This window comes from Corvus moneduloides, chromosome 4, assembly GCF_009650955.1.
Source record: "Corvus moneduloides isolate bCorMon1 chromosome 4, bCorMon1.pri, whole genome shotgun sequence".
Lineage (NCBI taxonomy): Eukaryota > Metazoa > Chordata > Aves > Passeriformes > Corvidae > Corvus > Corvus moneduloides.
Window position 1 is genome coordinate 24,179,489 of NC_045479.1, and position 12,230 is coordinate 24,191,718.

General features: G+C 46.2%; 1 protein-coding gene and 1 long non-coding RNA gene across 3 annotated transcripts; one reads left to right on the top strand and one right to left on the bottom strand.

Annotated features, from left to right (window-relative positions):
• The first annotated feature begins 736 nt into the window (after positions 1-736).
• On the top strand, positions 737-11,996 carry LOC116443313. 2 transcript variants are annotated; one of them, XR_004239813.1, is made up of 2 exons: positions 737-900; positions 11,375-11,996. It is a non-coding gene; the product is annotated as an uncharacterized LOC116443313 (long non-coding RNA). The 2 variants fall into 2 exon arrangements; XR_004239812.1 differs by lacking the exon at positions 11,375-11,996 and adding an exon at positions 5,858-6,881.
• Positions 6,311-8,785, bottom strand: RPS19BP1 (ribosomal protein S19 binding protein 1). The gene is made up of 4 exons (XM_032107408.1): positions 8,697-8,785; positions 8,468-8,608; positions 8,099-8,196; positions 6,311-6,991 (listed from the first exon to the last, which is right to left on the bottom strand). Exons 1-4 carry the CDS (start codon positions 8,743-8,745, stop codon positions 6,857-6,859), a joined length of 423 nt encoding a protein of 140 aa, XP_031963299.1. The 5' UTR covers positions 8,746-8,785; the 3' UTR covers positions 6,311-6,856.
• Positions 11,997-12,230: the final 234 nt, after the last annotated feature.

Below are 12,230 nucleotides of genomic sequence, written 5' to 3' on the forward strand. Positions count from 1 at the left end.
ACTTGAGGTGACATTGTGCTTGGTCTCAGTTGAGCCACAGAAAACATAGTAACTGCTATGAGTCTATGAGCTGGTGGCTTCCTTGTGCAGCAGAAAACCCTCCACTCCTCCTCATACCGATCCCCCTTTCCCATCACAGGGCAACCACCTCCTCTTCCCTTAGAGCCTTAGCAATTTCTGCTTACACCTGGCAGTAGCTAGGGCTGAGGGAGCAAGCAGCACGTGTGTTTTGCTGCCCTTACTCAGTTCTCCCAAAGCCTGGAAACATTGTCAGCACATTTATCCCTTCCCCACCCCATGGCAGGGTTGTCTGTGAGCCACTCATGGCTAAAACAAATTTTTCTTCGTGTCCATGCTCTGCAGGCAGATGAGGCAGTGTCTGAGCTGGCCAGTAAGTACATGATTCTGGTTCCTACAACCCTGCAGAGAGTATGCAGGTCCAATTTACCAAATTACACTCACTCCAGGGAAGGAAGATCAGAGCTGGAGCAGGCGAGAAGGAATGCGTGACGCATCCATGCCGCTTTGCTCTCTGCAGCCGTGTGTGTGCTTTACAGAACACCTTGTAGGAGAATCAGAAACCTGCCCTTAAAGAGCAGTCAGCACTCACTGCTTGCCGAGGCTCCGAGCTTGTGGCTTTGCAGAGGCAGCCCATATGGCAATCTCATGCAACGCCTGCTGAAATGACGCCGTGTTTCCATACTTAGTAACTTAGTTAAGATTATACAGGGGCTGGAGATCAGGGCTGACTCTTCCTCTGCATTTTTTATCTAGACTTTTCCTCCAGGCTTCAGTTAGGCACAGCAAGCATCACACCACTCTGCAGTCCAGCAGCTTGTCCAGCCTGCAGCAGGAGCCAAGGAGCACCCAGGACGCCGTCACAAACTCCAGCCTACAAGGGTAAAAAGTCTGATAGCCTCCTGCCTAGTAACTGATTTTACATTTTGCAAACTGCAGGAGCTCTCTCCTTTTTCTCACAGCCTCACAGAACAAATGTGCTTCCACTGAATCCTTGCAGCTTGCATAGAGCATGATACCATGTCCAGAATTAGATTGTAGTGCATGAAATGCAGGCTTTACCTACCGCCAGAGGAGCCTAGTTCTTCTACAACCTTGGAAACAGCAGAATTCCCCCAATCTGCATTAGATAACAGCTATTTAAATCTGAAGTTGGCACGGCTGATGGGATTTCTGCCTCAGTTATTTCTCCTCTGAATTAAGGGCAGTGAAGTAGACTTCACACACACAGTATGCGTGACCCTCAGGCTCCTATCCCTCAGCCAATTTTGTGCTTCGTGGTAAATAGGAGTCCAATGTTCCCCCACATAACCAAACAACCTCTTGCAGTTCACTGCTTGCAAAGCCTCTTCTCACAAGCTTGTTTCTGCTGTTACCACAATATTTATGACTCCCTTCCTCTTCACCCTGCCTTTAGAGAGACCCAGGTGCATGCCCTTCTCTTTCAAAATGAAAAGGGGAAACCATCACTGCTGACAACTTCTTCACATGCCTGTGTGGAGAATCAGATGCACCTTTGCAGCATGCTTACAAAAATAAATCCACAGCTGCAGTGTTGGGGAATGAAGAAAGAATGATGATAAAATCTTTCAAATAGCTTTTGCCCTGGCAGAAAGCCCAGAAATAGCTGCAAGGACAGGCTGTCCTTTGGGAGATGAATGCTCCTCCAGTGCTCCCGAGCTGGACTATAGAAAGAGAATGTGGCTGATTCTGATGGAAACAGTTTCACACAGTGGTAGTCCATTCATAGCCTTTTTTGGGGGGTGGGAAATCTATACATTTTTGGCCAGAAGAATACCAGTTTTCTTTATCTTCCCATAGACATAGGCCTTCAGAAAAAAACAGGTTCTCTATTGTCCTTCTGTAGGCATAATTTCCATCTTGGGCATACTAATTTTTTCTCAGTATGGTCCAAGTAGCTTCTGGGGATATCCTACCTTCCTCTGTCCTGCTGTATTCACAGTCTTGCCATGCAGTCCTGCACATAAAATCCTGTTACACTTCATTTCCAGTGCAAGGGACATCTCTGGGTCTTACCATGAGCATCCCTTGCTGGGCCAGAAGTGTTTGCCTTTGCTGACTTTCCCATTGAAATGCTTCAAGCCCTGAGAATTAACAGAGGAATTCAGTCCCCTGACCTAGGCAATACTGTTTTGGCTGCTCAAGTATCCCAGGTATGCTGCCTTTGCATTATTTTCGGTGCACTCATGCAGTGTCATAAGTGAATGAAGTCACTGAATGAAGGAAGCTGGCTGCACCCACAAGCTCCAATTTCCCTATTACAGAGGTGCATGTCCTCCAAGTGATGGCCAGCCGCCTCTCATTTCTCCTTCAGCTGCTCTCTTCCTCTTTTTTGCACGCACACACCCTTTTAAGGAATGGCAGGAGCAAGTTCCAGGCACAGCAGATGCATCAGCTTAATTTATATAGGGCAGAGAATCTCCCAGTGCTGAAACTCCTCTACATCTCCATTGCAGTGTGCAGGAAGGTGGAGAAAGAGCCCTGGTCTTTGCCTCCCATTAAAGGAGATAAATGATCTTGCTGGCATGCAAACAGTGCAGCTCAGGACAGACCAGCTTGGCTACAGTACTGCTTAGCCCTGCCAACAGCTTATTCCTTCAGAAAAAGGTGCATCTAACCCTGTAGACAGCTGCAGAGCAACCTTCATGATTTTTATGTCCCCTGCCCCCACCAGTTAGTGGCTGGCTCTGTTAATCCTATTTAAAATAACTACAGATAGACATGCAAACCTTTAATCCTACTCCAACCTACCAGCCCTTCAGCCTGCCTTGGCTGGAGTTCCACGTTTTGAGCTGTAAGCAGACAGCAGGCAACCTGCCTTCTTTCACACTCCTCATTTCAGCTCGAATTGATGGGTCTTTATGTCTCAAAATGAGAAACTTCCTTTTGCTGTAACTTTTCTGAGTTATTCAGGGCCCTGCTGCTGTGCCCCCTTTTTACAAAAACCACTCCCCTTCCTGAGGTGTTCAGGAGCCTGTAAGTGCTGATGCTGTGTTGATCATCATCAAGACTGAAATGTAAGGCCGTCATGAAAAAAACCTCAGATGGTAAGATTGGCTAAGGTTTTTAGGACTCTTCCCCACCCCTTGATTTTCCCCTATAGCCTTTTCAGTGTTTTCAATCTCATTTACCTGAACAAATTCGTTGGCATCCAGGTTTGTTACTGCTATGTCATTTCAGAGGCAAAAAGTTGGTGTCCTGAACAAACATGTTTTCTTGGTTTACGTTTGCAGTCCTCCCCCCCCAGTACACACATAGTGCTGTTAGTAGCTGTTGTTGCTTTCTGTGGTAAGGATGTGGAGGCTTCCTGGTACAGCAGAGGCTGTATGGGCTTACATTAGCTTGTACCCACTGGAACAAATTTCCTTTTATTTGCTTTCCATTCACATAACAAGGAAGCAAAAGGCCATTAAGACGCTTGATGAATCTTATTCACACTAAGCTAGCTCAAGGCTGAGCATCTGGGAACTATTCTAAACAGTTTCCCTGGAAAGGTTCTACCACACTAATAACACTCCAGAGCTTTTATTTGCATTCATATGAAAGCTGCCGCTGCTGCCGCCCATTCTGACTCCCTGCTGCGTGTGGGTGGAGATGCCCTGTAGGATGGCACCCTCACCATTCCCTAGCTCAGCTACCTCTATTTTCTGCTGCAGGATGCTCAGCTGGTGTCGCAGAGCTGGGAAGGGAGCCAGCAGCCTGATGAGCTCAGCGAGCACGCGGCGCTGGCCCAGCAGCACTAGGACACGTCCCTGCGCCGCCGCTCGCAGATGCGCAGGGAAGAAATGCTGTCCAGCAGGTCCAAAGGTTGTTGTGGGCTGCAGCTGTCAGCTTCCAGCATGGGAAACAGGTTGGAGGCCAACTAGGAAAAGCAGCTATGGCAGCTGCTGCTTCCCTAACCCCTTCTTGTCTATTCCATTGGGCAGAGAAGTCTGGCTGCAAAGAACAGAGATCACGGAGTCATAGTGTGGTTTGGGTTGGAAGGGACCTTAAAGATCATCTTATTCCAATCCCCCTGCCAGGGACACCTTCCTCTAGAGCAGGTTACTTGAAGCCCCCTCCTGCCTGGCCTTGAACACTTACAGGGAGGGGGCAGATTGCTCCAAGGCAGCTACCTCCTGGGGTTCCACCACGCCAAGGAGCCGGCATGCTCTGGGCATGGCTAGACAGACAGCTGGGAGTATGAGAAGGTGCCTGGCTTTAGCTTAACACCAGGCACATACAACAGGTTGATACCTGTTCTGCCCTCTCATTTGAAGATATTCCCCTCAGGGGGCAACACCTGTCCTTACCTACCCACTACTCAGGTGGCATTGCTCTTCTTTCCTAGGAGCTCCTACTCTGCCAGACAGGGGGAAAGCCAAGGCTGGAATGTGTTAGATCTTTGCCCTTGCAGATGGTATCTCTAGAGCCACCATCCACTTCTGCTTCTTTTTCCTTCCTCCCACAAAATAAAGTTGAATTTATTTAAGGATACTGTTGACCGTACAATCAAGTTCAGTTTCAAATGGCAAAATTCAGTCTGTCAGGAAGCTTTACCCTCCTTGACAACATAATGCCTCAAGAAGTATGTTGATACTAGTGTTGGCTCTAATAGTCTTTCCAGCCAGTAATGAGAGCTGCCACCCAACTTTGAAACTCCTCTGATCTGGGTTTTATTATCCTTGTGGAGAACTGCTCTGAGCCCCACTTTAAAGTTCCTCATTAACTTTGAAAGAAGAGCTTTCCTGTTTGCTTACATTTGCAAACAAACAGGCTGCGTTTTGTACAAAGAGAGTGAACCACATTACCCTCCTGCCCTTTTCTGGAGCAAGAAAGGAAGGTTTTGCTTCCCTCAGCCTGCGGGAGAAGGGCCCAGGGGCTGAACAACCACAGAAACAAGGGTACGTAGGAGGAATGGGTAGAGGAGGAGCAGGAGAGGACATGAGGGATCTCCGTAGGGTCATAGGAAATGCCAAATACTGAAGATGAAGGCTTAAAACAAAATAACGCCCCAGAAATCTATTTCTTTCTGCCAAGTTGTGGCACAGCCATCTTTTTCACACAGTTAATTATCCTCATGACAGCTCCACACAGAGTTGCTTGTGTTAGGCCAGCTTACATGCACTGCAGCAGGCACACAGAGCAGAAGTTTTAGGGAGACGCGCTGAATACACATTTTGCTCAACTATTTTTTCCAACAATAGTGCTTCCATTCTTTTAAAAAGGTTTGTTTTGTGGTTTTTTTTGTGGGTTGTTTTTTTTTTTTTGGAAGCAAGAAAAAACTAAAAAAAGGGGAACTGTTCTTTGAACTGTTCTTTGAACTGTTCTATATTTACCACTTTTGGCTGCAGATCATTGAACTTGATCCTATTACAAGAAATACCCTCCCACGTGCTATTACCCAATTTCCAGCACACACACTTCAGTATGCTCACTATTTCCCCTGTCTGGAACTCATACATTCAAGTAACCTTTCCTCCCATGCAGACAAGAGGAAAAAGAACTCAACAGAGGAGGCACAGGCTTAAGAGGACAGCACCAGGAACTGTAATCAGAGGGCAGGGAAGGGATAAGTGAATTCCTGCCTGTGCTGGCATCAAGCAGCTGCTGCTCAGGTCAGACGAGCCCCTTGTAATCACCTCCTGAGCCCAACCAAAGCTTGGAATTAGTCCTTCTCCTTAGCTGTTTTTTTCCCAAGGGAACACATTTCCCATCTTCTTAGGTAAGGCACAGGAAAAAGCAGTGCCAGAAGCTCCCCAGAAGCACATTCAGAGTGGTTTAGTGAGGAAGTTTCTGGAACAACACTCCCACCTGCTGGGCCTTCTCTTTGTTACAGCCGGGAACTTTGAGAGAAAACAACCTCCCTTCAACCCAGCACCACAAGCTCAGGCTCAGATTTTAATTTGATGCTGAGACTAACACAAGCCCTCCTGGCTACAGGACCTGGCAACACTCAGCAGTGGTGCACTCCTGGCATGGCTAAATCTCGGTGGGACACTCTGCTATAAACATCCAAAGGACAACTTTCTCCATGTGAGAGCTCTTCCTTGCAGAGAGGGAAGACTGTGAGTAGCCAAAATGGAGGAGTCATCTCCATTCCAACCTGCACTCTTTGAAGGCCTAAGCATGTCAGAGAGATGATTAAATATATGTGTCAACATGAATCAGAGAGGCCATTCACACAACTGAGTCATCCTAAAGAGAGGAATGCTTGGATCACAGCAGTGACACGGTTCGTCTTCATCACCTGCCATAATAATCACTACTACAAAGGCAAAGAGAGACAGCATCTGCAACAATTATTTAATCAAATGACATATAAAAAGTTTTTGCAGTGACTGACAGACCTGACAGGGGCTGTAATAAGAACCCAAACTGCAGGGTTACTCAAGTTTAACAGTCTTTCAAAGCATCCTTCCCTTCCAGAGATTTACTAATGCTGGTCCAAAACATTTCTCCATTCAGATACAGTACTTTCAATGCTCCCTGCCAAATAACACAGGTAGCGGGAGCCTTATATCCTGAGGAAGGGGAAAAAGATTTTTATTTGGCTTAGTCCACCCTTCTACATCAAGAATGCAAGACATGCTGGCTGCAGGAAGATAATTATAAGGACAACACAGCTCAGAGCCAAGAGCGCCTCTGTGGCTTTAGCTGCCCAGCAACAAGCTCTGCCCAGACCAGAGCTGTTCTGCAAGTCCAACACGGAGGTACTTGCTGGCAGAGGCACATCCCCATGTGCCATCTCAAACACACTGAGGAAATGCCCAGGCCTGCGTGCCAGGCTGGAGAAGCTGCAAAAAGGCTGGAGCTGCAAGAACCCCCGTCAGGATGTTTATGGTATCCCAAAGTATTCCCTCTCAAATTTACGGAAATCTTCCTCGGTAAACACAGTGCCTTCGGGCTTCTTCTTTTCTGTCTTCTCTGGAGGCTGATCCTTGGACTTCCTACCTCTGTTCTGAGCAAGAACCTTCAGACAATACAAAGATGGAAAAAAACAACAGTCATTGTTATCCAGACCAAACCACAAAACAGGGATTCTCAAGCTCACCTGCAGCATCCCTGCTGTTCTACAAGAACCCTGCTATTTTCCAGAGTGCCTCCAAAGAAAAGTGAGAGGCAAACCACTGATGTTAACCAAAGCAGGTCACTGGGACAACAGCAGATACCAACTTGTTATTTGGAGTCAAATATGAAAACTACTTTCTAATAATTGTCACAGAGATAAAAACATTGATTTCAATTCAGAACTTTCTGAAACTATGGCCTTCTTTTTACCCCCTCTCCCCATGACACAACCCAAAAACCCAACGAGTTTGTGGAATTCCCTCAGCATTTTCTAATACACTGTCACCTCCTGGTACAATCACCAGCCTGAGAAACACTGGCCTAAACCACTTTCATTTATTTATGTATGTTAACAGCCTGTATCTCATATTAACAGCCCAAGGTTCTAGCACTGTCAGCTATTCCTCTCTTCAAATCCTGGCATGAGACTACCTTTTAGGGAAGACCACTCAAGAAATTCTCAAGTTATGAGAAACACCATTTAAGAGGCTAAGTAATTCCTATTACATGAGCCAGCAGCACATCTGGTTCCTTGTTAATCAGCCTCCAGCTACAGAGAAGGCCAGTTTGATCGACAGAGTAAGGACGAGGTCTGAACCAGGGCTCCTCTGCCAGCTGAAACTACAAAATATCTTTGGTAATTAAGAAAAGCCAACAGCTGCCAGGATATTTGAGGAACATGATGTAGTGTGTGGCATCCCTGCCTATGGCAAGGTGGTTGGAACTGGATGATCTTTTAAGGTCCCTTCCCACCCAAACCATTCTATGATTCTGTGATTTTTGCCTAGTATCAGAGAACATCATTGGGGGCAACATATCAACAACAGTTTAAAGCTTAGTAAGTTGTTTTTCCAGTGCACACAGGAATTCCTCAAGGCCATTTGTAGACAGAATCTTGACTCTCTTGTGCAAGGTATAAATTTGGAAGATCCAGGGATGATTCCCATTCATTCACCTGTGTTCCTCAGTAGAAACAGACCCCCCCCCCCGCCAGAAATTACAGTCTTACTTGTTCTGTGACGGCTTTGTCTGCAACAACCCGTCCCTTCAACATGTACTGCAGGTTTTCTCTCAAGTGATTCACAGGCTTCTTCTTATGGTACTCCTCTGGGGCAAAGAAGAAAGGGACAAAACTCATCACCTGCTCATCCAGGCAGCTCACAAGGAGAGACACAGGAGGATCAGCAAAGCCCCGGGAGAAAGACACCGCTACAGCTCAGGGATAGGGGTACGCCCACAAATGAGGCTGCGTTTAAAGTGAGCGACACCAAGAGGGAATGCAGGAGAATGGGATAGGATGGATACAGCGACCGGCAGCGTGGCTGCGGGACACCACAAGGGTGCCCGGTGCGAGGGTTGTGGAGGGGTCGGGACTCACCTATCGCCGACTTCACGACTCTGCCCTTAACCGTGGCCTTGTTCCTGCCGGGCTCCGGTGCCCTCTTCCTCCGCCTCGCCGCGCCCGCCGCCCTGGGGCCGGCCCGGCCTCGCTGGAGTCCCGGCGGCGCCTTTGCTCGAGCTGCAGCGGGAAGAGGAACGGAGTCACTGCAGCCGTACCGGGGAGCCACCCTGCGCCCGCCCGCCCAGCCCCGGCCCCGCGGGCTCACCCGGCGGCTCCAGCAGCTCCAGGCCGCGGCGCAGCAGCGCTGCCGACATGACCGCGCCGCGCCCGCTCCCGGCCGCCCCCACAGCGCCCCGCGCGGCCCGGCGGGCCCGGCCCCGCCCCAGCGCCTGTGAGGGGCGGCTGCGCCGGCACCGCCGGCTCCGTAAGCACGGACGGACAGACTCCTGTCGGTGGCGCCCAGCGACAGGACACGGAGCAGTGGCCGTCAGCTAGAACATACGAATGTTCGCCTCAAAGCGAGGCAGAACTTCTCCGCGTTTAAGGCGGCAGAGCAGGCTGCCCAGGGAGGTCGTGGAGTCTCTGTCTCTGGAGGCATTAAAAATCATCTGGACATGTTCCGGTGTCACCTGCTCTAAGTGACCCTGACTTGGCAGGGGTTGGGGCTAGATTATGTGAATATCAAGATTATTTGAAGTCAGGGTGTTCTTTGATGCAAGGTCTTTGAATACTTTCAATGCTAATCAACAAGAATGAAGATTTAATTAGTGGAACAGGCAGCACCCAGCATCCCTTAGTCAAGGACATCCAGGAACTAACAAGCTTTAAGGAGGCAGTAAGTCCAGATGTTCTGTGTCAGTAGATCAGATAGCAGTTAGTATCCCTTACTCAAGGATATCCTGGAACTAACAACCTTTAAGGTTGTATAAAATCAAGATGTTGATGTGTATCTATTGATGCCCGAAAGATAGGCTAGAAATAAATCCCCATAGACCGATGTCTATAGAGCAGGTATTTGTTTATTGCAGCGCTGGTGGTGAGGGGGATTTTTCCTCCTAACTCACCCGCCTTTGTCAAGTGTGGTGGTATATTTATACAGTAAATTTTGCTTTAATGTTGCTATGTCATAACAGCATCATCACATACACACAGGAACTAATTTACATAGCATGATCCCATGGTTATTAGATAATTCTTTGCACTGCGCATGCACTTCCCCAATTCGGGGGTCTTCGGGAGTTTTTGATGAAGGCTTTTAAAGTCTTCTTCGCATTTGTACTTTTCAACTTTGGGGCATGCGTAGTTACGGTGCTCTTCAGTCCATCTGGTCTTAACTGGCCTAAATTCTTTGTTTTGTGGCTAATTGGCTTTGGCTTGCCAATTTCTCATTAGTACTACACTTATCTATCTCTAAAACTATGCACCTGGTAAGTTTTTGTTTGTTTGTTTTCTTTTTCTCTATTCTGCACATAAACAACTAGTTAACTATATACTAGCCATTGCATTGTATAAAAAGTTATTCATATCAGATTATTTGGGTACCAAAAGTTATGATTCAGGTTATATAAGCATCAGGTTATATAGGTATAGAAGTTATGATTCAGGCTACATAAGTAAAAGTTGTGATTCAGGCTATGTAAGTATAGAAGGCTATGCTTCAGGTTATATTGATATTCTTCAGGTTTTTCTTGATAAAAAGTCATGATTTAAGTTATACTGATATTAGGTTACATAGATATCTTATAACCCAAACTATATAAGCACTTCCTTACTTTGACCTAAGTTATATAGACATCACTATGTGTACGCTGCTAACTTGGCAAAATACTCAAGGTCCGTGTATGTTGTCTATAATACTAAAAGTCGTGCTTAAAGGTCAAAAAGATTCCTGCCCAGGTGAAGGCCCTTCGCTTGAACCTACAGAGATGTTAGCTGGCGTTCTGTAATTACTCTTACTAACTCACCACGACACAGGGGCTGTAATGGGAAAGTTACAAACCCTGAACTTCTGCCTCTAAATGATGGTGTGGGAAGTCCAGTGGGTGTGCTTGGTTTGTGGAATGTCACCGAGCTCCCGGGCTCACGCAACTCTGAAATAAATAATCAAAGTCTCTCAAAGTGTGTAATTATTGGCTTGTTGCACACTGGGTAATGAATCTGATTTTGTGGACAACACAATGGGTCCTGCCATCACAGGGGTCATCACAGGAGGCCAGGAGGAAAGGGGATGGTGTCATGTTTTGTCTCAGTAAGGCCCCAAAATCCGGATTTAACTGTGCTAGACTCCTCAGGCAGAGAGGTTGTCTCTGCCATAAATTGCATCTATTTTTCAGGGTTACTTTAGTCTATTTGTTTAAAGCTTTCTTCTCCAGTTTTCACCCCTCTAGAGACTTCATGCTAATATCTGCTAAATTTAGCTATCATTTGAATAAAGCTTATTCAATTATAGCCAGTGCTGCCAGTAACAAGCTGACACCGGAGGAGGAAAGAGGTTTATTCTCCCTCAGACATGTCCTGCAGGGAGAAAGGGATACAAATGGCTCTCATTGTTTCTCATAGTAATGATCTGTAACAGAGACTGATAACAGTTAAACCTCGGTTTATTAAAAGACAGTCATTCTCTGGAAATTGTTCTCCAGCCCCTGCAGATGTCACCTCAATGCCTGTCTTTTATTGTTCCTTCTCTTCTGAATCCCGCCCTGGATGGATACTGGCATCCTGCGTCAGTTTCTGCTGATGGTGCTAATACATTTTTCTGGACAGGACTTGTGTGGTGCCTATTCCTGGCTTCAGAGCTGGGGAACATTAACTATTTACTGCTTGTTCAGCATGTCACTTCTCACTCTTAGTTTTCCCTTTAATGAGCTATATATTTTTTATTGATTTGGAGGGACAGTCACTAGGTATGTAACACTTCTCCATTTTCTTGTTTTCTGTTCATAGGTGGTGGAAAATTGAACCTGGTCAGCTTTCACTCCCTGCCAGATTTGTCCTTCCAGTTGTGTGAAAGCTCACAAAATTACAAGGAGGTTATTGTAGCTTTGTGAAGAAACTGAATTTATCATCTTATTGCTGAAATTGAAGAAAACAATAGAGAATGTTATAGTCAGCAGAAAAGTTGTTACTGCTTGTATACCCAGATTATCTTCATCTTGGACAGAGTGAGATAAATGATAGCTGCCAATGCCATGGGGAAGGTATTTTCAAAAATACTTCATCAGTCAAACACTCTCTTTTAGCCTCTAAAATACAACTTACAGGTTCTGTGTAAGTTGTTCATGGTTTCATATTGCATAGTATATTCAAGATAGCTTATTCTACTGATTAAACACAACGTTTGTATCATTTATTAGGATCACCTATACATTGTTACGCATGCTTTGTGTCAGAAGGGTGAAACCTCATAAATGCCTTATGCAGGCATCTGATGCAATAACATCTTTGTTACCAACACTGCAAAAGATGTTTAACAAATTAGTGTGATAGAAGCTGCATTGATTTATTATCCTGTTCGTGGAAAACATATCCCCTTTTCTACCTCAAAAGTAAACCATTACCAATACCATCTCATTTCCATTGCTCTTGTGCCAATTAATAATGCTCTCAGCTGTGTAGGTCTCTCAGAAAATCTGACTCCCTTCTTATTAAATACCTTTAGTAGCAAGGAACCATAATACAGGCAACTCCTCCTTCGACCAGCAAGGCTGGGCACAGATTTTAGTCAGCAATTACCTGCAGAATAAAATTTAATGAGCACACAGGGGTCACTTTGCTGAAGAAAGAAGGCAAGGCGCTTTCT